Genomic DNA, 27579 nt, shown 5'->3' on the forward strand with positions numbered 1-27579 from the left:
TAGTCTTTTTGTCTAATTCCAAATCTGTCACTCCATTGAAATCTCCAGCAAGAATTATCTGGTCATATACAAGATCGTCTAGGTGCTTCCTTAAGTCCTCAAAGAAGCTTTCCTTTGCACCGTTAGGTGCATAAAGTCCGACTACCAACACTCTCTTTAAGTTCCAATTACATTCCACTGCTACAAATCTAGCTTCCACATCTCTCATAACAAATTTTGGCTGCAGCTCCTCTTTTATATACAACACCACTCCTCTTTTTTTCTTGTTGGAAGCCGCTACAAATTCTTTGCCCAATTTTCCAGATTTTAAATATTTTACATCCTGTTTTCTAATGTGGGTCTCCTGCAAACAAACAATATCACATTTTTGTTTTAGTAGCCAATGAAAAATATTTTTTCTCTTATTCGGTGAGTTTAGTCCATTTATATTCCAAGATAATACTTTACACTCCATATTCATGGTTTTGTTGGTAAGTCTTTTTCATTGTCCTTGATAAATCTCTCCATCTCCCGCTCAGATCTGATACGTTTTTTTGCCCCTCCAAACTCAAAGGACACTCCTTCCGGTAACTCCCATCTGTATCTGATATTCATGTCCTTCAAAGTCTGAATTAGCACTCTATATTTTTTCCTGTCCAATAACACTGATCTGGGCAGTTCCTTCATTATAATAATCGTCTTGCCATCAATCTCCAATGGATCTTGAAATTGTTTGGTCACAATCCTCTCTTTCATATTTCTAGTTGTAAACTGCACAATCACATCCCTTGGTAGTTTCCTCTGGGTTGCAATTCTCGAGTTCACACGATACGCCACATCTAGGATAGCCACAATTTCCTCCTCCTCCTTCCCCAGGTAATCAGCCAACACCTCAGTCATCTGTTCTTGCGCTGACTTCCCTTCCACTTCTGGCAGACCACGAAAACGAAGCTGCTTCTCCATGTGCTTAGTTTCTGCAACTGACATCCTCCCCTTCACCAGCCTCATCTCTGTTTGTTGCGTGTCTATTAAATTCTCCATCGCGTCTTCTACTGTTTTAACTCTCTGCTGCGTTCCTTGTAATTCACTGCTAATCGTTTCCACACCTTTTTTCACTTCTGACAGCTCCGACTTTACTGTCTGTGTAACTTCCTTGACCTCTTTAATAAGCTCCAATTTCGTGTCCTTAAGTTCTTTCATCATGTCTATAAGCTTTTTGTCCAAGTTTTCTATTGCCGATTGCCACTCTTTTTTCGACATCGTGGGGCTTGCTTTAGCTCGCTCCCACGAATCTGCTCTCTTCCTCAGCTCCGTGGCGTATAATTAAACGTTTTCCTTTTTTTTAAATGTCCCAATCTTTGCCAAAATTAATTTTTTATATCCAAAATGTCGGGCGTCTTTTCTCTATGGTTTCTCTATGTTATTATAATCCAAGATGGCCTACTTCCTCTTCCGCTGAAGCCACGACCCTTCCACTTTCAAAGATGGCGATTCCCCACTTCCTGTCCTTTGGCAAGGGCCGCTTCCCTCCAGCCACTCTATTGTTGTTACGCACTTCCTGTCTCCCGTCTTCCCACAGCAGGTCTCGCGATGGTGTCTTTTTCCCACAGCTCCAAAACCACAGGTATTCAAAACAATAGTCCGATTTTTGTAATAACTTCTTTAAACTTAGTCTCTTTTAAAATACAACTCCTGCCGAGTCTTCACCTCCTTTTCGCTAGTCTGTTGCAGTTTAAAAGTCTACTTTCTTTCCTCTCTGTTTTTGTCAATCTGTCCCGTTTCAAGAGATAGCGATCTTTACCTTCTCTCCAGCTTTCTCGGGTTGTAATCGCTGTTTCGATCTTAAATTCTCCTCTCGACTTCCCTCCCCGATCGAAGCTTGGGTATGTAGGTCTTATGCCAGCCGAATTGGCCCCAAAATTGCCGCAGAGATTATAGCCGACCCGTCGCAAGGTGGGACCTCAAGGATCGGGGGGGAGACTCCTTGTGTAGAGCCCCCCCTCGTCCGAGATCTAACTCACCCTAGGGTCTTGAGCGTTCTTTGCCTGCTCCCCGCCTGAGAGCAGTCGGCCGCGGGTTATTTTCACCCCTCCGGCCGGTTTAAAACGGCAATCCGGTCAGCTCCACAAATGGAGCTGCGTTAGACCTCCATGAATCCCAAACCGGAAGTCCCAGGAAAAGACAGAAGTCTTAAGAGATGTTTGAAAATTTGAGTCACATTTGGTAACCGTACGGCTGTCAGGAGAGGAACTGAGATAGTTTCAAGGCAAAAGGAAATCCTCACAGACGTGCTAGTTAACGGCATGTGTGGTTCCATTCCCCCCATTCTGTGGTAAATGTGTACCCAGGAGAAGGTCGATGAAATAGTTGTCCATGTTTTTCTCACCCCCCATTCTGTGGTAAATGTGTACCCAGGAGAAGGTCGATGAAATAGTTGCCTGTCAGAATGTTTTTCTCACCCCCCCCCCCATTCTGTGGTAAATTTGCACCCAGGAGAAGATCGACGAACTAGTTGTTGGTCAAAACTGAATATACAGAAGAGTCAAATTGATTGACTATGTGATGAGCTATATAGAATTACCATAAAAAGATAGAATGAGTAATATATAGAGAATAAGTCAAATTGTTTGATTTAAATGTAAGATTTTTATGGTTTATGATATATAGGTTTATGATATATAGAAATATTTAAAAATGGAAAATGGGATAAATTGTTTATCCAAGATGGAAACAAAGACTTACAGTTTGGGTATATAACAAGAAAAGTAGTTAAGGATGTACTGCTTAATATAATGGAGAATGTATATCTGTTTTAGATAGAGGAAATTAATAGAAGTAAGGGAAAAGGGACAAAGGGTGGGAAAGCTGTTGGAAGTCAACAAAAGGGGGGGAAAGGGAGGGGGTTAGAAATGAAAAATTTGGGAAAAATTGAATGTAAATGTAAAAATAACGGATTCTAACCCAATAAAAAAAAAATTCAAAAAAAAAAAGAACTAGTTGTTGGTCAGACTGTTTTTCTCAGTCTGTGTTTTGAGCATATCCTTAACATGACCAGAAAGAGTTTGAAAAGTTCTCCAAGAAAAGGCAAGTACTTTCCCTCCAGGATACACCCATACTCCCCACAGTGCGGGACTTCATTGGTCCCACACTGACCGTGGTCAACCATGTGTATCGGTGACATTTTAATTTCTGGAGGCTTCTGGATTGTTCTCCTAATCTGCTTTTTGAGTTGGGCGGCCGCTTGTGTCCTGGGGAAGTGTAATCCTTTCTCTTTAGAGAGCACCATCTAAAGGGGGCAGGGATCGTTTGAGGGGGGGCAGTGCAAGTTGGAGAAAATTCTGCAGACTCCTCCCTTAATACTTTCCAAAATTCTGTGAAGGTTTTTTCTGCCAAACTTCCGTTTGATTCAATGATGTTTACAAGATCTCTCTTCCTTCTGCCCACTTTTTCCCTTTCCCCCCACCCCTCTTCCCAGAATAAGCCGTCTGTTTAATGGCACGGAACCTATTGTCTTGGACAGTTTAAAACAACACTATTTCATTGATCGGGACGGTGAAATTTTCAGATACATACTAAGCTTCTTAAGAACGTCGAAACTGCTGCTTCCGGAAGACTTTAAGGTAAGACATGTCAGGAACCTGTCATCGTCTTTTCCATTCATTAATTGCAAATTGAGTTATTTAAGGGGACTTGTTCAAGAAATGGGAAAGAGGGTGCAAATCCACAATGCTCTTCTGAATCAACTAACCATGGTTAGGCGACCAGGCAATGTTTTGACCGCATTTGGGCCTGCATGTTTTTGCTTTTGGTTGAAGGTTCAGCAAACCCTAATTCTAGGGAACATCTGTTCACGTCATTGATAGCCTTATGAATTTTGTTGCCCTTTATTGATTTTCAACTTGCTGGCTATCTTGGAAGGTGCATGAACTGAAAAGATATAAAAAGTTCAGATAGATAAGTACATGAATGCCAAAATAGTTGGAGTTGGTGGCTTGGTGGAGCGTGTCCTTTATAAAAATGCTTGGGCACGAAGCTGGAGATTTTATATACACATACGCACAGGTCTAACAGTTGTCATAGATACCGCAAAGAAAAGCAAAACACTCCACCCTGAGGTGGAATCGGTTTTTCTAAACTTAATTTTGCTTTCTCACATTTAAGCTTACTTATCAGGATGTAACAACAATTAAGAAGCAGCGCCAGAAACTTAGCTCCATACCATCACTTGATGTTCAGGAAACGTTTTGCACATGATGGCTGTTGGAATTAAGCTCAGAAAGGACCCCATTTCCCTGTTTGTTCTGCACCAAGTCCCCGCTGGCCTGAGTGAGCAGAGCCCGTTCATCTGAGCGGGGTAATGGGCAGGGGAACTTTTGGTGGGGTCTGTTTCTTATTTTTGGCGTATCCCTGAAGTTTACAAAACAGTGCATAATAGAAAAATGCAAAGAGGATTAAAATACAAATTCTTAAGAATTGGAGTCAATGGCCATATCTTTTAAAAGTGAATAACAACCCTAGATCCCATTCATTGCATGGCGAACGGACACTGTCCTTTGAGAAATGCAAGCGTCATTCAAATGAATGGAAGTTGCCAAAGCGAGAGCACCTTTGTTTATTTCAAGGGGATTTGTACCAGAACAGTGGGCTATGCCCCTTTCCGTGTAGCACTTTGCATAAATATGACTTCGTGCAATCTTTTACACCGAACAGCATGATTAATTTCATATCAGGCAGCGCTCAAGAGCTGGAGGATAAATGATTTGGCATTTCTAAATGCAAAACAAGAGTAGAAGGTATTTTTAAAAATACCATCTAACCGTGCTGAAAGTTGCATTACATGTTGGCATTTTTGAGATAGGTGAATCCTTTCCGCACCCTCTCCTGCAGTTTATGGAGAGATAAAGAGCATCAAATGTGTTGCTTCTGAAAGTGAATCAGTGATGACTTATTAGATTCAAGGCTTGGTTGAAACACGATTGCTTTGTTGAAACCAAATGGTATCCAAAGCGTGCCATCTCTCTTCTCCTCCCCAACATTCACTTGTGCCAAGGGAGTCCCGGACCAAAGAGCTTACAGGATGAGTTAAACAGCCAGGACAAAGATGAAGGTGGAAGGCAGGGCCTGATGAAAGAGCGCCATGGCCTGGGAGGTAGCTGAGTGAATGAGGCTGTGAGACATTGTGTATGAAGTGGGATTTGAAAAAGGCAAGGTCAGGTGAACCAGATCATGTGCTTATCTCAACTATGGATCCTCTTCAGAAGGTAAGAGAAATGTCATACACCTAAGCTCATGCCTGACATATGGGTTCTTCTCACAGGGCCATGCATAGAAAGTGTTGACTCACACAATACCACCCCACTCTTTATTTTAAGAAGGAGAGAATTGTGTGGCCTTCACATCTAAGGCCTGTAGGTGGGCCTTCATGCCAGACGTTTATATGCACAGTGGGCCTCTCTCATGCACTGTGGACAGAGTCACACCGTCCAGGTAAGTGTCTGAACTAAGCTGTAGAGTGGACGCAAGGAACAATGTGCTGGAAATCCATTTGGAATTGCCGCATGCATTGACTCTCTGAGCCAAACTACAAGTGATGCCTGACACTAGTTGGACACTTGTCAGCTTCCCTCAAGTTTTGGTGGGAAATGTAGGCATCCTGGTCTTGCAGCTTGGCTCTCCGACTGCTGTCCCATGGACTTTTCAACTGTCACTTGTCCAACATTCCGCCAAGCTGCCTACATTTCCCATCAGAACTTGAGGGAAGCTGACAAGTGTCCAACCTGTGTCATTCGTCACTTGTAGTTTGGCTCTCAGTCTGCAGTGAGCTGGTGGCCCCTTCTAAAAATACACTAGCACTTTTAGGGCCACGTCCCTGCATACAGTGACATCAGTTTGCAAACTGCTCTCCACTGGCACTGCCCAGGTGTACGGTGATCAAGGACAGGGTTCTAGTTCACGCACCACGTAGCTTTAGGAATCTGTTGATCAAGAGCAGCAGGGAAGAGATGAGCAATCCCAGGCAGCTGATAGCAGAGGATGGCATTTAGGCTACTGTGAGACAGGAAAATGCAAAAATACCCCTCAGTACCACAATGAATTGGCTGATCTTCAGAGACCTGGCTTTGGTGGGACCCTTTCAGAATAAATACTCTGCCCAATTCTTTGGGCTGCAGTTTTGTTCTCAGTGAGCCCCGGAGACAGCTGAGCGTGTGTTCCTAGCTAGCGAATCTTTATTATCGCATCTGACTGGTGTGTTTACGGTGAATATTAACTACCGTTCCTGTTCCAGTTGCTAATAAGAGGAGACTTGAAAGTATTCTGCCTTTGACAAGCCCCCCTCTTGAGAGCTCTTTCTCCTAATAGTTAATACAGTTTTCAAGTGCTTGTGAATTCTAAATACAGCTATAATTACCAGCTGGGAGTCTTTCCCGTTGCTTGGTGCTCTATTCCAGGGGGTCAGATGGGTGCGACTGTCCTACATAGCAAAGACAAATTGTACAAGTGAACTTTGGGGCCGGTCTGCATCTAGGGTTGCCAGAGTGAGCACTGGCAGGAGGGTCGGGGCAGGGAGATGGTAGGGGTGGTGTCAAGGGTAAGATGTCACTTCTGGGGGAAACCCAGAAGTGATGGCGGGTATCTCTAAAAATCGCCAGAAACACTATGGTAAAACACTGGTAAAACCATAGTGTTTCTGACAATTCCTAGAGCTACCTGCAGTCACTTCTGGGTTTTCCTTGGAAGTGATGTGGTGCTGTTGTTTTTTTAATTTCTCCCTCCCCGACCAAGAGCTTGGTAGCCTTACACACATTCCCAAAATATATGTAGAATATTCTATGTGAACAAGGCCTACACTTGATTCATTCTTCTGTGAGTGCACAGAGCACTCCTGCCACATGCAAACTCTCTGTTACAAAAGAACAGGGCAAACAAATTACACTGCCAATGTTTGCATACAATGTACGCACACAAAGGCTGTGATTACACTTGTGTTGTGACTGTGTGGGACTAGAGCCTGGGAGATCCTGGTTTCAAACCCACAACAGCAAAGTTTGTTATACAGCTAACTGACCTTAAGAGTGATAAACTGGTTCAAATCCCTACTTGGCCAAGAAGCTCCCATCACTCTGTTCAAGCCTAACCTACCTCACAGGATGGTTGTGATGATAAAATGGGAGAGGGAGATCCATGTACACAGCCCTGAGCTCCTTGGAAGATGGGCTGGATAAAAAAGTTTCTAGAAAGAGAGATGTGTCACCACTCAACAAGAATTAATGTGGGGCACAATCCCCCGGGAAGTTCTCCCTCATCAGCTCCCCTGAAATGTAGGTAAGGTCCCTAAGAACGCTACCGTGCTTGACCCCCTTCATTTCAGTGGGGCTTGGTTGAACCCCAAGGCCAGGCACCATCTGAAGTGGCCATCAAAACCAGGCTTTTCAGGATAGGGGGCCTATCCAGCAGCTTGTATCCTATCAGCAGCTTGTAGCGCTACAAGAGACGAATTACATGAGGAGGAGCACGTGAAGGGAGTCGCAATGTTAGCCGGGAAGCTGAGTTTTAAAAGAGATCGGAAGGCTTTGTCAATTTCCCCTCTCTACAGAGCCAGGGAGATCACCTGCTCAGGGGGTTTGTTAATTTCCTCTTTGCCTCCAGAAGGCTCTGTCAGTTTCACCTCCTAAGATGCAAAGAGGAAATTAACAAACCACCTGAGCAGAGATCTTCCCTGGCTCTGTAGAGAGGGGAAATTGACAAAGCCTTCTGATCTCTTTTAAAACTCAGCTTCCCAGCTAAAATTGCAACTCCCTTCATGTGCTCCTTCTTGTGTAATTTGTCTCTTGTAGCTTAGCTCTCACTCTCACACCCCCATTCTATGAAACTGCAGTTGCAAGAATCTAAAAATGATGTAAGGCAGATATGAGACCAGGAGTGGGAAAGCAGGAAATAGGCACCTCTTTATTGCCTCTGGATCCAGCTGCTGCTTAGGACCCCTCCCCACCGCTTCCAGTTACTGTTGCAAAGGCCATCAGAGGGGAGGGAGGGACAATTCCCAGCCTTAGGGCCAAGCTACAAGTGACGAATGACACTTGAACGGCAAGTGTATTTCTCCCTGTTCACTTGCCCTCCACTCAATCCACTTGCCATTCAAGTGTCGTTCGTCACTTGTAGCTTGGCCCACGGAAACAGTTTTCTTGAATTTCAGTTGTCATCTATATGGTCTTTTGATAACTGCAGGCTGTTTGAGGAGTGATCTTTTAGCTCGAAAGCTGAAAGGAAGGATAAGTCTAGATTTGGGGAGGCGTCACAGCTCAGTGGTAGAGCATTTGCTTTGCATGCAAAAGGTGTCAGGTTCAGTCCCGGCATCTCCAGCTAAATGGATCAAGTTGGAGGTGATAAGAAAGACCTCGTCCTGAGACTCCGAAGAAGCACTGCCAGTCAGAATGTACAAGGCTATAATCCAGAAAGACTGGTGGTCTGACTTGGTATAAGGAAGCTTCATATAGGGCACAGTGGTAGAGCATTTGCTTTGCATGCATAAGGGCCCAGGTTTAATCCCCTGTATCACCTGATCCCTTTATGTGGAAATAGTTAAAAAGGGAAAGGTAGTCCCCTGTGCAAGCACCGAGTCATTACTGACCCATGGGGGGAATTTCAGGTACAGGGAGTCAGAAAGAGCAACAATGAACAAGCCTTGATTGACAGGACCTGGGCAGACCTGGGCTTGTGCATTACACCATCTGTGGGTGTCCTCAGGCCTCAAACCAGCCAGGGCAGGGGATTGCATCGCTTTGTTCCTTCTCCTGATTAAGGAAGACTGCCAATCACCACCCTCAGCATTTTCCTAGTGCCCCCCTAATGGTAAAGGTGTGCAAGCACCTGTGCAAGCACCGAGTCATTACTGACCCATGGGGGGATGTCGCATCACAACGTTTTCTTGGCAGACTTTTGTACGGAGTGGTTTGCCATTGCCTTCCCCAGTCATCTACACTTTACATCCAGGAAACTGGGTACTCATTTTACAGACCTCGGAAGGATGGAAGGCTGAGTCAACCTTGAGCCGGCTACCTGAACCCGGCTTCCACCAGGATCAAACTCAGGTCGTGAGCAGAACTTGGGCTGCAGTACTGCAGCTTACCACTCTGCGCCACGGGGCTCTTTTTAAAGTGGAAGTAGGTGATGTATAAGGCAGTTTCTTGTGATAAGAGAATGGAAGCTTGTGCCTATAGTTGTTTGACTGTGGCTCACTGCTAGAGCACCTGCTTGGCATGCAGAAGGTCCCAGGTTCAATTCCCAGCATCTCCAGTTAAAAGGTCTCTGCCTGAGACCTTGAAGGCTGCTACCGGGCAGAGTCAGCAACACTAAATTTGATAGACCAAAGGTCAGGCTCAATATAAGGCAGCTTCATGTGTAGCTCGATCTATCAAGCCACACCTTTCTGTCCTGGATTATGCCATTCAGAATAACCACCCCTCGCTTCTGCAATCTGACTTGCAGCTCAAGCCCAGAATTCTCGGAATTGTTACATCTTCTGGATCCATGGGGTGTTGCACCCTTCTGACGTTGCTTTCCTATGCAGCCATAGAAGTTCTGTTCACACAAAGGTGCAAAAGTGTGGAGGGAGGGTTGCTAGAATCTGCAATGGTTTAACCAGTCAGCTTGTAGGAGAGAGTGTTCAAATGCACCAGAGTCTGTGAATAAGTCCCCAACTAAATGTAGTAGCTGTCGGCTGTGAGACATGCCATAGGTGGCAGGGAAGCCCCTTTCTGGCTCTCTCATAGTATCTCTGGTCTCCCTCACCCACTCTCCTACAGAGCCTGATTTTTTCACACAGTGGAGGGGAGCGAAAAAAGAAAGTTACACCGAAGAGAAGACCCATCAGCTAACTCCCCCCGTTTTTCTGGCCCCTGGAGAAGTTAGGCAATGCCTGGGAGAGCAAGTAGCTGATTCAAGCACACCAGGCCAAGGTTGGGCAGATACCTGGGGGCAGGCAGGCTGCTTGCAGCGCAAAGGAGGAACACGGTTAGTCTCCCTCGGCAGCAGCTTGCTCAAAATGAGGGCTGAGCAGCAGATCTGTGACTTTTTTATTAGTCATCTGGCCAGGAGGATTCTGAGCAGTTGTGCAAGTATGCACGGGGAGCAGGACCTGATTCTCAGGGTTCCTGGTTTGAACAGGGTTAGCAGCATTGGTATGTCTGGGCATGCTGAATGTGTGTTTTCTGGGTACCTGTAGCAGCTGTCATAGCTGTCATAGCTGCTACAGGTAACAGAAAGCTGGAGCACGCAGACTTCTCTGTGAGCTAGTTTTTAGAGGGTATCGCTGTGATAACCTGGTGGAATTCCCACAGTTTTTGCACTCACTGTTTCCCCAGTGCAGGGGCTGAGCTTTCTCTTGTTCTGTCTTTCAATGCCCATTGTCAGCATGCCCTGGGCCGGATTCTCCACCGCTTTCCTCCCTGACTCATCCGTGCAAAGTGGGTGTCAAGCGCAACCGTATCAGATGAGCAGTATCAGATTGGCAGAGGCGGCTGCAGCAGGGCTGGCAAACGAATTCCAAAATCTGCCTTTGATGCCTCAGTTGGGTGTCGCATTGTTGACAGTGACACAACGGCCCTTGGCAAAAAAGGAAAAATGGGGAGGGACATTGGCAATAGTCAGAGCTTTTTTTTTTCCTCTGGGAAAAGAGGTGGCGGAACTCAAGACCGCACAATGATGTCACTTGGGGTCAGCTGGAACAAAGGGGGAGTTTTTTAAAGTTTAAATTGCCCTCGGTGAAAGTGGTCACACAGCCGGTGGCCCCGCCCCCTGATCTCCAGACAGAGGGGAGTTTAGATTGCGGGCAATCTAAACTCCCCTCTGTCTGGAGATCAGGGGGCGGGGCCACCAACCATGTGACCATTTTAAAGAGGTGCCAGAACGCTGTTCCACCGCGTTCCCGCTGAAAAAAAGCCCTGGCAATAGTCAAGTTGCAGGTCCTTTTTCTGAGGTCCTGTGTTTGATTCCTGGCCACAAATCCAGGAAAGACCCTGGAGAGCCACTGTTGGTGGGAACGAATAGCAGGCCAATGTTCAGCCTGTCAGCTTTAGATCTTCTTCATCGCTTGCATTTTTTGGTTCGAGATTCAGTAAAATCCCCATTCATCCACCGCTTCCCGCTTCCCCATGTATGAAACAAGGGAGCTTTGAAGTCGGTGGTCTTCACCCAGAAAATCCAGGCCTCTTCTGGAAACTGCACTGTAGAGAGACGATGCAACCACGGCACCATTCTGCCCGGTCCTGCACCAGTCTCTTTACCCAAGCATTTGAAGTGGGTGGGTGAATTTTATTGGGTGGCAGCAATAGAGATGTGATGGTAGATGGACAAGAAACGCCTAGTGCATTATCCTCAGGCAACTGGATGGTTTTTCCCAAAGGAGTCTAGAAAAATATTAAAATGAGAATCTCCTCCCTTCCCGTCGGGCAGCTTCATAAAAAAGGGAGTGTCTGAGCAGCATCCCGATCTTCAAGGATCTCAATTCAGTAGTATGAAAGGCGAAACCAGCAAAAGTGGCCAGAAATAACTTTGAGGATATTAACCCTGCAAAAGTAAGGAAAGACTCCATAAGACCTACCTGTCCGGTCATTGGGCTTGCTAGAACAGAAGGCCTTTCACCATCCAACCCTCCTGCAGCCATTCCGCAATACAAAGGGAAACTCCAACTTCATAAAACTGACATCAAATAACAATGTAACGTGCTTTGTAAGTGCTTACTGAAAGTGCTAGGTGCAAAATTCACAGTATACTAATGGTTATAACAGAAATAAACATGTCATTCAGTCCATGTTCAGTATAACAACAGCAACAGTGCAAAACATTTCTTTCGCTACTCTATTTCCTGGTTTAAATGTATTCCACTTCCACAGCCTCGATCCAATGATTACATGTAGGTAAACTCATTACAGTCCATAGATCGTTGTAATGTGTTCCAATTACTTGTTTCTTATCAGATGGTCTCGACAGGCTGTTGTAACAGTTCAATAGAACAAATCAAGTTGTGAAAGCCGTGCAGCTCAACAAAGTGCCGGCTTGAACTTTGTTTTGTCCTCTTCCTCGAGAGAGGCAGTCAGCTTCACTCATTCCATAAAGTCTGTTCATTTCATTCTCACCCAGGAAGCAATGCATTAAGCCCAATCTGGCCATTCCAGGCAGTGGTAGAAGAAAAATAAAATAAAAAATAACTCCACCCAGGGCTGGTGCCACCATTGAGGTGGTGAGGCAGGGGTTGGAGGGGGCACCAGAGGGGCTGCCGGGGGCGGAGGTGCGCGCCACAGAGCTGGGTGCCTGCCCCGCAGCTGCTTCAAGCCGGCCAGCCCCGTGCCACTGCCGCACGCCCCCGGCTGGGCACAACAGCCGCAGGCCAGGCACAGCAGGTGGCCAGGGCAGCGTGCAGAGTGCGGGCAGCCTCTGCGCACTGCCCCAGCCACCTGCCGGCCAATGGGCCCGGCTTTGCCGCATGATGATGTCATCACGCAGTCCGGGGCACACGTGCACACTGCGTGCGTGCACATGTGGAGCTGGCCGCAGGCACCAGAAACCCTGGCGCCGGCGGTGACTCCACCATTGATGTCACTATGTCGCACAATGCTGTCACTGATGTCACATGCATGCCCCCTTGTCCTCAGCCCCAGCCTTTCTGCCAGTTACTAGGCTCAGTCTGGCAACTCTACTGGCCATGCTCTGGATAAAGGAAGGCCTCTTCCGAGGACTTCCAAAGGATTTGCAATTTACTTTCCGGATGGTGCTGATCACAGTGAGACTTTTTCTATTCTGCAGGGGTGGTTGAATTCCTTGCAGCTCTTTTTGTGGAGCTGGGTGTTAAATACTTTAGGAATATTGCTTTACAATTTAGGACTATTGTTATATAATACTGGCTTAAACACTGTCCCGTGGTGGGGAATTCCACAGGCTGCCTTTTGGCCGGCTGCCTGTGAAACTGGTTTCCATGGACAGCAGAAAGGTTTTTTGTCCTTGCAAATGAAAATTGTCGCTCAGGGATTCCACTTGAACCAGGAAGCTGCCCGTTCAATTTTCATCCCCGGCCCAGGAGATGCGTGGCGGCCTGAGGCAAGACACTTCCTCCAGCCTCAGTCCCCAGCTGCAGCGCGGAGGTAACCGTGGGCCTAATTTATGGAGTTGCCATGAGGATTACTGAGATTATCTTGTATTGTATTGTATTGTTCTGGTGGTGGCAAAACCTCTGGTGCCAGTGGGCTGGCTTTCTAGGGTCCCGTGAGTAGTGCTCAGTTTGCAGGGAGGTTGAACCGTAAGCTCCTGTATGGAGAAAGAAAGTTTGTCTGGGATGAATGCCTCACAAAGGAGCAGGATGAAGCCTGGGAAAAATCCGGGGACGTAGGGAAGCAAAGAGACATGGTGCCCAGACCCTCCCTAGAAGAGACACTGGGAGATCCATAAATGGATTTCCTGAGTATTTTTAACTGGTATGTAGAAGCTCCCAAGTGAGGAGGAAAATTTGAATCAGGGCCCTGGAGTAGGGAGGTTAATCCCTTCCCTTTGTGCCCCTTTCCCCCAGAGCTGCTATTTGATTCACTGAGCCCCAAGCAGGCCACTGGGATATTTGTCTCAGCAACAGAGAAGACCAGATTCTCTGGAAAAGTCAATAATGCTGGGAAAAGTGGAAAGCAATAGGAAAAGAGAAAGACCTAAAACAAGATGGTTGGACTCAATAAAAGAAGCCACGTCCTCCAGTTTGCAGGATCTGAGCAAGTCTATTAAAGATAGGACTTTTGGAGGTCTTTTCTTCATAGAGTGGCCATAGGTCGGAGGCGACTTGACGGCACGTAACACACAGGTCAAATTTGCCCCGAATAGGTAAAAAGCTTTGAAGGGGGCATTTGAGGTTGGTAAAGCAATACATAAGATGAACGGAAACCCTCCCTGTGCCCCAGGGCCTCAGTGCTGATTATCTCCCTCACCGCTACTCTTTCTCAGTAAAAAGCACTGGGGAGATGAATTCACAGATATCCCAGCGTCCCATCTGTTTTTGCCCCGAGAAGCCAAGGAAGCCGATGGATGGGTCCCCGGAAGAACCTAAGGCCCAGAGTTCCCCAAAAAGATGGCGTTCAGTGCAATTCTGCACATTTCTAAGCCTGTCGTCTTCAGGTGACTTAGAAGAATGTAACTGATTAGGATTGCTGTGCTGGTGGGTTGTTTGGGCTGCCGGGGTGGGGAAGAAAAGGGGGTTTAACTCTTCCTGCTGTCCTTCCAGGTATAAGGGGGAAAGGCAGATACCCCTGTTGAGCCGCCTTTTCCTCCCCTAACAGGCCTTAAGATAACACACGGGTCATTTCTGATTAGGAAAAGGGTGCGGGAGAATTCAACACACACCCCTCCTTCTCTTATTTGTGTGTTTGTGCCACTCACACAGTTGAAGCTGGGGAGTGACGGGCTCAGTGGTCCCAAATCCAATCTCCAGTTAAAAGGCTCAGGTTGTAGGTGATTCGAAGGGTCTACATCTGAGAACCTGCAGAGCCATAGCCCAGTCTGAGTAGCCTTGACTGGGTAGAATGCATCTTAAAGAAGAAGCCGTGGCTCAGTGGTAGAGTCTCTGCTTTTCATGCAGATGGTCAATACTTCGATCCTCAGCATGCCCAGTTAAAAAGATCAGGTAGCAGGTGGAGTGGAAGACCTGAGATCTTGGAGGTTCACTGCCAGTCAGAGCAAACAGTCCTGACCTTCATGCGCTCAGTAAGGTTTCTAGATGGAATACAACACAGGGCTCCTGTCTTTCTAATATTTGTGCAGAAGAGGAAAGGTCCTGCTTCTCTCGTCCTCGCAGGGCAAGTGGAACTTCTTCTTTTGCAGAGGTTATGTACGTTGACACCTTCATTTCTAGCGCCGGCTAGGATGTGCGGCTCCTGCCCCACTTCTTCCATTGCCCAGTTCTGTTTATGCTGAGCCATTTTGTTTGTATACTCTAGTATGAGAGCAATAGAGAAAGGAACAGGGAGGGTGGCATGGCACAGCCTGATCTCATCAGATCTCGGAAGCTAAGCAGGGATGCTACTTGGATGGGGGCGGGGGGGACGAAGGAAGACTCTGCAGAGGAAGGCAATGGCAAACCACCCCTGCTTCTCATTTGCCTTGAAATCCTGTTGCTGGGGTCACTACAAGTCGGTTGCAACTTGATGGCACATACGTATGCATGAGTGTAATAAGACAAACACAAAGGGTCACACACGGCAAGGGTGTCGTACCATCCAGGTCTGCCAAAGGAGAATTACAAGCGTGACAAGTTTTAGCAAAGTGAGAGGGATTGAAGCACAAGTGACTCTTGTGGGTTTGGATACCTGTTGCCTTGTGCCGTATGTAGGTCAGCGGGAATGACAGACGTTTGACAGAGGCCCATAAGCATTTCTAAGCTGCTTTTCTCTCTCGCTTTTTTTTAATGGAAGGACTTTCATCTTTTATATGAAGAAGCCAAGTACTACCAACTGCAGCCGATGATCAAGGAGCTGGAACGGTGGAAGCAAGAGAAGGAACAAAGGAAGCATTTCCAGCCGTGTGACTGCTTGGTTGTGAGGGTGACGCCGGATCTCGGGGAGAGGATTGCACTGAGCGGGGAGAAAGCGCTCATCGAAGAGATCTTCCCGGAGACTGGAGACGTGATGTGCAATTCCGTCAACGCCGGCTGGAACCAGGACCCCACCCACGTCATTAGGTTTCCTTTGAATGGATACTGTCGGTTGAATTCCGTGCAGGTAATGGGGCTCTTTTTTTTATTAGCATTCCCAAGCATTTACGACTCGCTTTTATTTCATGTTCAGTTGTATGCAAATGAGTCCCTTCTGCCCAATTACTTCTGTCTGGTGCTTAAACTGCAAGGAGACATTTTCTGCCTAGTGAGATGGCGGTATTGGGGGGGGGGCAGTATTTTTCCCTTAACTCTAAGCAGGGGGGGGGTGGAATACATTCCGATTTTGTGAATGTTAGCGCCATGCTGGTCTCATAATGTTGTTAGGCTGACAAATGCTAATTTTTTGCATCAACGCCATACCCCGCAGCTCTTTGTTCCCTCCAAATCGCCCCTAGGAAGAAAAAGAGCAGAAAAACTACTACTACAAAAAAAGCACCCTTCTCTGTGCCACTTTATAGAAAATGCAACAATGTGTAAATGCATAATTTATGTCCCACTCATAATTAAATGATAGCGCCTGCGGGATGGACTTAAAAAAATGATCTCTGCACTTTTTTTTTTTCTAAGAGGATGTTCTATAAAAATTGCCCAGAGTACTTTAAACAAAATGTGTTCCACTTTATACTCAAAGGGGTTTTATGGAGGCTGGCAGGGTTTGGTTTGGGCTTTTTTTCAGTTTTAAAATTAAACATATGAAATGAAGGAAGATAACCAGGCTGAGATGAGATGTGGGAAGGAGCCAGAGATGTTGGTTTGCCCTTTGGGGAACGCTGCTCCAAACGAGTTTTCCCACAGGAGAGTGTGCCCTGGAGGGTGACCCCACAGAAGGCCTCCGTGCTGAGTTGCCTCAGCTGCAATTTGCTAATTAGCAGGGACCAAAGCAACCTGAATGTTTGTCATGTGGGAAATGTAGCTCTGAACGGGGTGGCAAGGGGACGCCCACCTTGGATTTGTGTGACGGAGATGGCTGGAAACTTGCACTTCTCAGGAAGGAGGAAGTGAAAACGTTGGCTAGAATAGTTGCTGCAGTCGAGATTTTGCAGGACAGAGCTGGAAATGAAAAGAGAATCAATAGCAAAAAAAGGGGTCTCTGGGTGTGTGTGTGCATGCGTGTGTCATTTTGGACCCCTGTGTTTGAGAACACAAAAAGCTCACATCCAGCGTATTTGGGAAGATTGTTGGGTCAGTTGGTTGAATCATGAAATCCATCAGTTACACAAAGTCCTTTCCATTATGCATACCAAGAGCCTCTTAGCTGCACATAATGGGAACGTGTGCTACCGACGAGTATTCCTGATAAACACAAGCACTGTGTTGTATGAACAGAGCTATATGCAAAGCACTGTTTTGGCTCTATATTCTGATTTATGGTTGCGTTCAGATCTCTGCTATATATCCTACTGTGTTGTTTATTGAGCGTCCTAGTCATGTAACTCGCTTTGAGTCCTAGTGAGAAAGGCAGACTATAAATAACTTAAAATAAAATAAAAATGAATTGACCATGCATGTACAGCTTTGGTACCTGCCGGTTGACCACTTCCTCTCTCTCTTGATTCTTCCTGCCTTGAATCTACTGCCAGCGACCCCGAGTTCTATTGAACAAACTTCCGGGTCGTATCTTATGCCTGAACTCTATCTGCCGCCCAATCCTCTGTCCTTATGGAACCCCAGGAATGCCACCGGAGGCAGCGTGGTGGATCAGGCTCCATGTGGTTGTCACTTCCTGTCTTGAAGTCTTTGGCAACTCTGGCAGGTCTCTGGATGATTGCAGTCAGCTCTCACGCCCGCGGAAATTAAGAGAACGGTCTGTAGGAAGTAGAACATAGGCTGCAAAGCCTTAGTAAGTTACTGCCAAAGTTAAGCACTTCACAGTCGCATGCTGAAATCTCCATTAAAGCCCAGTTGACTCTAAAATCCACCTCCAGAGATTCCTGACAGGGTCGGTGTGTTGAGTAAGGTTGTTGCCATAGGGATTGGCTAGGATATTTCACGTTTCTGGATCAGGAGTTGTTTCTGTTAGGGGGTCTGTGTGGAATTGCCCTAAAACGGAGAAGAACGGCGAAGAATATAAAACCTGAATCCCTCCCTGCTAGGGCTGTACCCCACCTTACCTTGTCGAGCTGCGCTTGCTGCCTATCGATTGCCGCCATCTGATTGTAATTAGTGTACGTTGTATGCGTGAATTTCTCTTTCAAATTTTCTTTTAAATCTATTTATGATTTTAATTGTATACATTAATTCTAATATGTTTTGCAACTGTTGTAATCCGCCCTGAGCCCTTCGTGGGAAGGGCGGAATAGAAATCCTCAGTCAGTCAGTCAGTCAGTCAATCAATCAATCAATCAATCAATCAATCAATAAAAGAACAAGGAATGTCAGCATAGTTGTTGAGGAAAGGACACCCCTCCACAAAAAAACCCCAAAAGACTTATTTGAAGTTGAAATTTGGATCTGCCATCAGAGGGCTGGGGTCGGATCCCACGTATCTGTTCCGATAGTGGAACCTTTTTACAATACCAGCAGATGCCCTCCCCTTATTCTTTAGAAGCAGCAGCAGCAACCTTTATTGGCATTACATCCATGTTAACAAAAACACTCGACGCAACCAGAACTCAGTCTACAAATACACAACTTGCCTCATAGATGCAAGATACAAAAATTTAGCTACAGTTTCGATAACTTTTTGAGTAGCCAATAGGAAGATAACTTTACATTTATCAGATTTTCCAGTTTGCTCTCTCAACAGCGGGTCAATGAGTGTGGGACGTATATCACAGTAATAAGTACAGTACAAAAAAACATGTTCCCGGGTTTCTATGTCTCGCTGGGCACAAGTGCATCATCCCCTTATTCAAGAACCTCTTGTGTCGAGGAAGACTCCTTTCACCAAACAAAAGCACCTTTGTATGAACAGGGGGTGAAGAGTTGGCCTCAGACAGTGGACCAAAAGGGGTTAAGTAACAACCTAAAAGTGTGTGTGTATGTATTAAATATTTAAAAGTATTTATTATAGATGTGCACCAATGTGAATAAAAACATGTTTTTAAAAACAAGTTTTTATTCACATTGGTGCACATCTATAATAAAAACTGTTTAATATTTTATACACACACACACACACTTTTAGGTTGTTACTTAACCCCTTTTGTTCCCCTGCTTGTTTGGGTTGAGTTTGTGGGGTTCTCACCCCCACCCATTTTGTCTTCCTTGCTCAGACAGTGGATACCTGAGTTCGAATCTCTGCTCTTCAGTGATGATGCTTGTGAGCGATGTTATCCCAAACAAGGTTACACCCTTCCGTGTCCATTGACTTCTGTGCATTTAGAAGAATATAATTCTGCGTAGGATAGCACTGTTGGTGACTCCACAAGATAGTGAGTTGATATCTCCCAGGGTAGTCTGCCTCACAAGCTTCTTGAGATGGTAAAACGGTACATTCCCCTAGAAGTTGCCCAGAGCTTCTTGATAGGCAAGGTACAGAAGTGGCCAAAAAGAAAAGGCTTAATCTTATCACAATACTCGTTCCCAGGATCTAACGCAAAGAAAAAGCTTTTCAATTTTGCACTTCTCAAATCGTTTCACCGACCATTTCACTAAGACCGTGTTTGTTAATTCCACTGACAAACGTAAATGAAATTCATCCAGGGTTAAAGGATTGCACTCCTGGTTGGAGGACTTGCCCTATCAAACGACTGCCAGTGTTTTTGTGCACTGACCAAGGGAAATTACAAAGTGCTCCAAAGTTGTACAATTGAATATCGGTCTGGGAATCTTTTGCAAAACTTGCACGCTCTTTGCTGTGCTTTTCCGATACTCAGATTCCATCTATGCAGGTTTATATAGAAGCAGAAATAGGGACCGAATTTGGATGCACCTTTTGCTCCTCTGTCTACAGCAAGATGCACGCAAAGAAACCTGCATGGACTTTTTGTGTTGCACAGAGTCATTCCCGACAACGTTGACCAAGCTTGCATTCCCCTTCCCAACTGGAGTGGATGTTGTACTTACGGTGGCCATGAGAGCAGGGTAGTGTAATGGACAGCGAGCGGCCAAGAGAGCATCCCTTTGTGGAAGAGTCAGCTGTTTAGTTGAGAGCATCCAGGGCATAGCAGCGTTCTTCTGGATTGGGAGGGTTGGCCATAGGCAGCCAAGGGCCTGGGAACTGAAACAAAAGTCACAGAGGAAGAAGACTGAGCAGCTTCAGGGGAGCACGGAGGGGCAGGAGAGAGGTGGAATCTGGACCAGTTGGGGTGACCTGCAGCCTACATCAGGAATAGTCAAATACAATAGCAAGTTAGTCCAGACATAACAAGCCTGTTTCAGGTGGCCCTGAGTCAGGTTGTGTCCACCAAAGGAGCAGGAGGTAAGAAGCTAGGGACACAGATAATCCAAGTGCTTGAGGGGAAGATTTGAGTGGACCTGACCCAGCGGTCTTTACAGCGAGGTCCGGGGCTTTTTTTCATCTGGAACGCGGTGGAACGGAGTTCCAGAACCTCTTGAAAATGGTCACATGGCCAGTGGCCCCGCCCCCTGATCTCCAGGCAGAGGGGAGTTGAGATTGCCCTCCACGCCAAGTGGCGCGGAGGGCAATGGAGTTCAGGGGGCGGGGCCACCGGCCATGTGACCATTAAACTCCCCTCTGTCTAGAGTTGGGGGGGGCACTGGCCATGTGACCATTTTCTCCGAGGACAACCCACTGAGTTCCACCACCTCTTCTCCCAGAAAAAAAGCCCTGGCGAGGTCTAGCGGAATTACTGGGCTTCTGGGGAAGGGACCCACGGCCAGGACACTGCACTGCTCCACCTGCAAGAGCACCAGAGGAGAATGGAGGTTCCCCAATCAAAGCCTGGCCGATCCTCCCCAGGAAGTACGTGAGGAAGGGGGAAGGAATGTAAACTGCCACCAGCTACACTCGGGGGTGGGGTGCTGATGTTAAAGTTACCCGTCTCACTTACTTGTTGGGATGCTGCAAATTTTGCATCGAAAGCATTCAATAAGCAAAGGAAATGTGACTTTCTAACGCAATTGGAAGTGATGATCGAAAGTGATCGTTGGGTCTTTTGAGTTTGGCACCAGATGACTTACAGTGCTTTGCATCGTGTTTTTTGCAAAACTGCACGTGTGCGACAGCACTGCAGATCCAAACCGATTGGCAGATATTAGTGTTGCTGAGGTCTGCTTAGAAGTCAATCAACTGATGGAATTTTCCTTAAAAACAAAACATTTAGTTATGTGATTTCTGATTGATTTGATTGTTTAAATAATTGCCTGCCCAGTAGAGCAGCAAGTATCAGGGAGTGGTAAAAAAAATGGAGTGAGAACCTATCTATCTACCTACATATTGGGGTGGAAAGGTGGCATATAAATGTTATAAGTAAATAAATAAAATACAGTGAAGCAACCTGCTGAACAGCCACAACCACATCGAAGAACAGTGTCAAAAACTCAGCCCTGTGTTTGCAACTGGCAAACAGGACATGAGCCGAACCCATTCAGTGTTCATCCATGGCTAGTTACTAAGAGTTTGTCTACACAAGACATCTTACACAGGGACACTCAAGTGACTTACTTTCTGTGTGGTCTTATATCCAAGTGTACTCGGTCTCCCTAGCTGTGCATGTGTATCCACAATGGGAGAGCAAGTGTAAGATCTTTCCCTTGAGCATCCCCGTGTAAGATGTCTTGTAGAGAGAGACTCTAAATTGGGTGCCCAGAGCCACCAATGGGAAATCGGCAGCTGCTCTAATCTGTTCACCAAATAATTGCCGGATGCACAAACCTCTGCTGCAATAGGACATTGAGGACACTGAACCAGGGCTGGATCAACGGGGGGCAGGGGGGTAGTTACCCCCGGCGCTGCCAAAGAGGGGGCGCCAGGCGCAGCTGCCAGCCACTGGGAGCGCGCAAGCAGCAGCACGGGGGGCTGGGAGGCTGCCCACACCATTCGCCTGCCCCGCAGGACAGGTGAATGGCAGCACGGGGGGCTGGGAGGTGGCCCATGCCATTCGCTTGCCCTGCAGGACAGGGAGCGGGCGGCTGCCCCCTGTCCTATGGGGCAGGCGAACGGCACGGGCGGATTCCCAGCCACCCGCGCTGCCTCTGCCAACTCCGCAGCATGCCGGGGTAGCCCGCGAGCCGCGCAGGTAGCACGCTCCTCCCCGCATGATGACGTCGCGGAAGTGACGTCATCACGCAGCACCAGGAGAGAGGATCCGGACTTGGGTTGGCCTGGGCACCGGCAACCCTAGATCCGGCCCTGCACTGAACAAAGCAGAAGAACTGGGGCGGGGGGGTACTTTTTTCCCTGCCTTGGCCACAGGCAGGGAGATGGATTAAGGATGAGCAGAGAGGGGCAGGTGAATCGGTGGCCCTTACCAAGGACCTCTCCCTGAACAGGAGAGAGCAGAGAGGAATGGCTTCCTCTGCTGGACATTCAGCTAAGCCGCACCCCCAGGCCCAGTGTGATGTCTGCTCTTAAGGGGAGGGGCATCCTGCTGTGATTGACATGGCTGGCACTGTCAGCCACACCCGCTGAAAGCCACCGTTTCTGGTCCTGACTTCTGGTTCCTCCCCCAGTGTAATGCTGGGCTTGAGTACTGTCTTCCTCCCCGCCCAGTGCTAGTGCCGGCAGGGCAGGGTTCCGCTTTAGGATTCATTCCGCCTTGGAAAAATTGATGAGTCCTGGTTTCCTTTTTGCTTCCCTCCTACTCCAGCACTTGGTAATAGCCTGCAGCCAAGTCCTCCGAGCGCGTTCGTAGCTCAATGAAGCGCTTTGTTCTGTGTGCCAGACTTTAAAAAGATCCTGGCTGCCTGGCTTGTGTGTTTTGATATTGCCGGCTCAGTGGAAGAAAAGGCTCGATGTGAACGTCGGCCTCCTTCCCTTTGCTTGCAGACTCCTCTCGGTGCTTGTTTGCTGCCTTCTTGGGAAACTGTTGTCTTGCTTGAATCTTTGGGGTTGCACAGGGAGCAGCCTACCTGCAGGTGGGTTGTGAGAGCATGGTGAATGCAAGAGAAGAGAAAGCAATTCCCGAGCAGTTCTTGTTGACACACCTGTGCTTTTCAAGTAATTGGAAGTTTGGAAGACACCAAAGATGCACTCCCTGCTGCTCCAGATAGCAAGACTAGGGGCACACTACCCGTTCGGGTTTTTAACTGATTGGTTCAATGTTCTCCGCAGCCACACAGCAGCTGTGGGAATGGCTTTTTTTAAAATATTGGAGCCCAAACAGGCAGCTTGTCGGTGGAGGAAAGGCTCCTGCCTCTCCACCCAGCCATTTTCTCATATGGAAGAAGTGCTACGGAGAGTTATTTCCCCCTTTTTTCTGTGGAGGATTCTGTGCTTGTGGAGCAGTAAAAATGGAGAAATACTTCTCCCTAGCATAGGAAAGCAGCTGGGGGGGGGTCAGGAGCCCTTCCTCCACCCACAGTGGCCTTCCAAGCCCATTTGGTGTAGTGGTTAAGAGCGGCAGAACTCTTATATGGAGAGCCAGGTTTGATTCTCCACTTGAAGCTAGCCGGGTGACCTTGAATCAGGCACAGCTCTCTCAGAGCTCTCTCAGCCCCACCCACCTCACAAGGTGATTGTTGTGGGGATAATAATGACATACTTTGTAAACTGCTCTGAGTGGTAGTTAAGTTGTCCTGAAGGGCGGTATATAACTCGAATGTTGTTGTTGTTGTTTGGGCTCTCCTTTATTATTTAAAAGCTATCTCCTGCAGCTGCTGTGTAGCTGTAGGTAACCCCAACTGGGTCTGGGGAACCCAAACCCAGCTCATTAAAAGCCCAAATGTGTAGTTTGACCCTAGATCTAATGGGTGTAAGTTACTGGACAGTAGATTCTAAGCTACTGAGCATCAAGAGGGGAAAAACTTGCCAATGGTAAGAATGGTTCAAAATTGGACACAGAGCCAAGCTACAAATTACAAATTACACGAGGACTGCATGTGAAGGGAGCCACAATGATAGCCAGGAAGCTGAGTTTTAAAAGAGATGGGAAGGCTTTGTCAATTTCCCCTCTCTGCAGAGCCAGGGAGAGGGCGGTTCAGAGGGTTTGTTTATTTCCTCTTTGCCTCCTGAAGGCTCTGTCAGTTTCACTTCCCCTTTCAAGAGGCAAAGAGGAAATTAACAAACCCTCTGAGCAGCTGATCTCCCTGGCTCTGTAGAGAGGGGAAATTGACAAAGCTTTCCCATCTCTTTTAAAACTCAGCTTCTCGGCTAACATTGCCGCTCCCTTCACATGCAGTCCTAGTGCAATTCGTCATTTGTAGCTTGGCTCTTCATTATCAGAGGAGGGGAAGAGGGAGCTCTCCCTCCCTGGAACTCTTCAAACAGAGCCTGGAAACCATCTGTCTGGAAGGCTCTCACTGTGGACTTTCAGCACTGCACAGGGAGTCTGGCTGGGTGTCTTAGAAGGCCCCCTCCCAAGTCTAGGAAAATGGCGCCATTCCTCCTGCATTCTTGTGTAGCTTGTGAATACAGACTCTGGAAGAAGAAACACCAGGAGGCTGCCCCATTGAGGCCTCCATCGTTCAATCTTATTTGGACCTATTTCTTACACATCCTTTGCTGGGGGATGGGGCGCGCAGGCAAGACTTCCTCAAGGCCATCCCTGAATCTGACACCACATGTTACTGCTTCTGTTCGGAGCAGGCCACCCTGGAGAAGCCTCGCATGCAGCCCACACGCCGGCAAGGCTGGCCCAAGCATTGGGCAAAGTAGAGCAACTGCTCTGGTGCATCAGTAGAAGGCGGTGGCAGATGGTTGTCTGTTTAATATATTGATGTATCGTTGCCCGGGTAAGGTGCAGCTTTGAGTTTTCTTCTGGAGGCTGAAATAAAGCCCTACATGGCTTGGGACCAGGGTATGCAGTCTCCCATATATCCCTGCCCAGGAATTAAGATCACAGGGAGAAGCCCTCCTGACTGTCCCACCAAAGAAACTCATCTGGTGGGTGCATGAGAGAGGGCCTTTTTGGTGGCAGCCCCACGATTATAGAACAGCATTCCCCGGGAGGTTCTCCTGGCCCCCTCCATACAGATCTTCAGGAGGCAGCTGAAGATGTTTTTTATTTAGTACTGCTTCTAATTAACTTTGATTCTGTATGTTATTGGCAGTCTTAAACCATGTTTTTAAACTGTATTTCCATTTTATGATTTTATTTATATTGTAAGCTGCCTGGAGTACCTGCAGGGTAGAAAGGTAGCTAATAAATGTTTTAAATAAATAAAATAATTGTTAGCCATCTCTTCCCAGCAGACAGTAAGAATGTAAGAACTGTTTCAGAAGGAAGCTCCTTTTTTTTTTCACAGTGCCTAAGAAAACATAATTTCTTGCCCCAGATGTGGTGATGCTCACTAGCTTAGGACCAAGCCAGAAATGCACTAGGAATTCTGTGTTCCCAGAATGTTTTAAAGTTAAATTCCCAGGCATATAAGGATCAGATTCAGATAGAGACCTCAGGGAGAGGGGGTTGGAAACCCCTCCCCCCCCCCACACACACACACTTCCCATGCTATTTTCCAACCTGAAATAGCCCAGGGAACCATTGTTTCCCCCTTGGGGAAAATTTCCATGTTTTGAAAGAAATTTCCCCAACAGGACAACTAATGGCTCCCCAGAACCGTCTCTGGTCAAGAAAATAGCACAGCAGAAAGGCTTAAGACTAGGGGAGTGCACCGGGGGGAAATTAGGGTTTCCTGCTTCAAGTTTACCCAATCCAGAATAACCCAAATCCTGAAGCGGCAAGCTGCTTTGGGGTTTGGGTCTTTAAATCGCTTCAATATGCTCCGTATAGATTTGGAGCATACTGAAGTGAGGGGGAAGCTTTGCCCCAGCCCCCCCCCACACACACACACACCACTCCCCGCCAAACAGTTGTTCTGTGGGTTTAAATGCACCCTTCCCGTGCTGCTTCGCAGTGGAATGGAAATGGGCATTTCAACCCCCCACCGGCTGCAAAGTGGCATGGAAAGGGACATTTAAAGCCCTGAACTGAAGCTTGCCAAAGCGATACGAATCGCTTTGGGAAGCTTTGATTCGAGGTTTCCAAATCAGGCCCAGCATGCTGCGCCTGATTTGGAAATCCTGAATCATTGCAAATTGAGTCTGATTCTGGTACTTTACCCAAATTGGAAACCCGAATCACACACCCCTGCTTAAGACCATTCTCCCCAAATACTGTGGTACCGTTCTGAATCGGGGCCCTATACGCTCCAAATCCAGGACTTGCAGCATGCATCTTGCTGCCAGTTTTGTGTAGCTAACATAGTGTGGTGTTTAGAGTGTCAAACTAGGGTCTGAGAGAGCCATGTTTGAATCCTTCGTTCTGCCATGGAAGCTTGCTGGGTGGCCTTGGGCCAGTCACACACTCTCAGCCTAACCTACCTCACTAGGTTGTTGTGAGGATAAAACGGGGGAGGTGAGGGCAATGCAAGTATCTTTGTGTCCCCATTGTGGAGAAAGGCAGGGTATAAGCATTGAGCTTGGAAGCACTTCTTCTTTTTTTTTTTTTAATTTTATTTTTCAAACTACAAAACACTACACAACACTACACAAGACTATCACAAGGAAAGGAGAAAAGGGAAGGGGCGGAGGGAATGGGAAAAGAAAAGGGGAGGGGTACCCTACAAACACTAAACACTAAACACTACACTTTAATGTTTTCCCTTCATACTGCCATAATACAAAAATAGCTCAATAGGATAATGATGGAGTGGTTAATCATACAGAATACACATTTCAAATTCAAATTAAACTTTCCTCCCCCTTCTGGGTCCCGGACGCAGTTCTCTCTGAGCAGCCGCCGCTGCGGTGCTCGTCTCCTCCCCCCCCCCCTCAGGCTTCTCCTTTTCTTCGTTCATGGTGCACTGGAATTCCGGGTTTTTATCCTCAAAATCCTTTAGTTGATCTTCTGATAGTATCTTATAGGCTTGATCTTTATGTCTAAACCATATTCCTTCCGGAAGTAACCATTTATACTTTATTTCATGGTCCCTCAGAAGAGCTGCGAACTTTTTATATTTAAAACGTCTTTTCCGGACCAGAAATGGAACGTCCTTCAAAATCTTGACTTTAAAACCCATAAAGTCCAAATCCGCCTTGTATGAGTTATATAGGATAGTGTCCCGAATCTTTTAAAATGAAAAGTCAATAATGATCTCGCGAGGCAGCTGTCGCTTTGTTGCATATTTTGAAGAAGCCCGACGGACCTCCAAAATGGCGCTTTTAACCTCTTCTTTAGTTGTCCTCGCGGGTATCGCCAGTAGTTCCGAGACCAAATCCCACAGATCCTCATTTTCCTCCTCTTTCACGTTTTGGAGACGCAAAATTTTCTGCGTTCGTTCCACCTGTAGCCCGATCAGTTGGTTCTCCACCAACTTCAGCTCTTTTTTCGTAGCCTTCATGAGTGACGCACTCTCCAAAGCAGACTTCTCTGCCCCCCCCCCGCTGCTTCCTTAATGGTTTTCACTTCGCTTTCAATTGAGCCCACCCTTTGATCAGTTTCGTTCAGCTTGTCAACAAAGGGTTTTATGGCTTCCACCACCGCCCTGCGCACCAGTTCTTCGAGCGACTCTCCCCTCTGCAAGGTAGCCGAGATCGACTTACCAAGAGCGGGACTTTGCTTCTTTGCTGCCATTTTAGGGGGGAGGGGGGGCGCCAACCAAATTCTGGAACTCACCGAAGGGGAAGAGCGAGCCTTCTTCAGATCCTCCACTCCTTCACTCCTTCACATACGCTTGTAAAACAGAAGGGATTCGCTTGTTTACAGGCTTCCGCCTGTTTCTTTCATTTGCCGTTTCTCGTTGCCCGGCGGCACTCAAGGCGCCGCGCACATCTGCCGGCCTCCATAGGGACAAACGGGCAATTCCCCCCTCCCCCGCATTGATTTCGGGGAGTTCTTCCCGCAGCGTCCCGGACC

At 47.1% G+C, this 27579-nt stretch overlaps 1 protein-coding gene across 2 annotated transcripts in view; it reads left to right on the forward strand.

Moving 5' to 3' along the window:
* KCTD15 (potassium channel tetramerization domain containing 15) overlaps positions 1–27579 on the forward strand; it is an 84253-nt gene that overhangs the window by 50355 nt on the left and 6319 nt on the right. For both annotated transcript variants that reach the window (XM_055000182.1, XM_055000181.1), the window contains exons 3-4: positions 3455–3599; positions 15420–15725. In XM_055000182.1, coding sequence (XP_054856157.1) covers positions 3455–3599; positions 15420–15725 — 451 coding nt within the window. The remainder of the gene's footprint in view (positions 1–3454; positions 3600–15419; positions 15726–27579) is intronic.

The sequence above is a fragment of the Eublepharis macularius genome, chromosome 16, assembly GCF_028583425.1.
Source record: "Eublepharis macularius isolate TG4126 chromosome 16, MPM_Emac_v1.0, whole genome shotgun sequence".
Taxonomy (NCBI): Eukaryota; Metazoa; Chordata; class Lepidosauria; order Squamata; family Eublepharidae; genus Eublepharis; species Eublepharis macularius.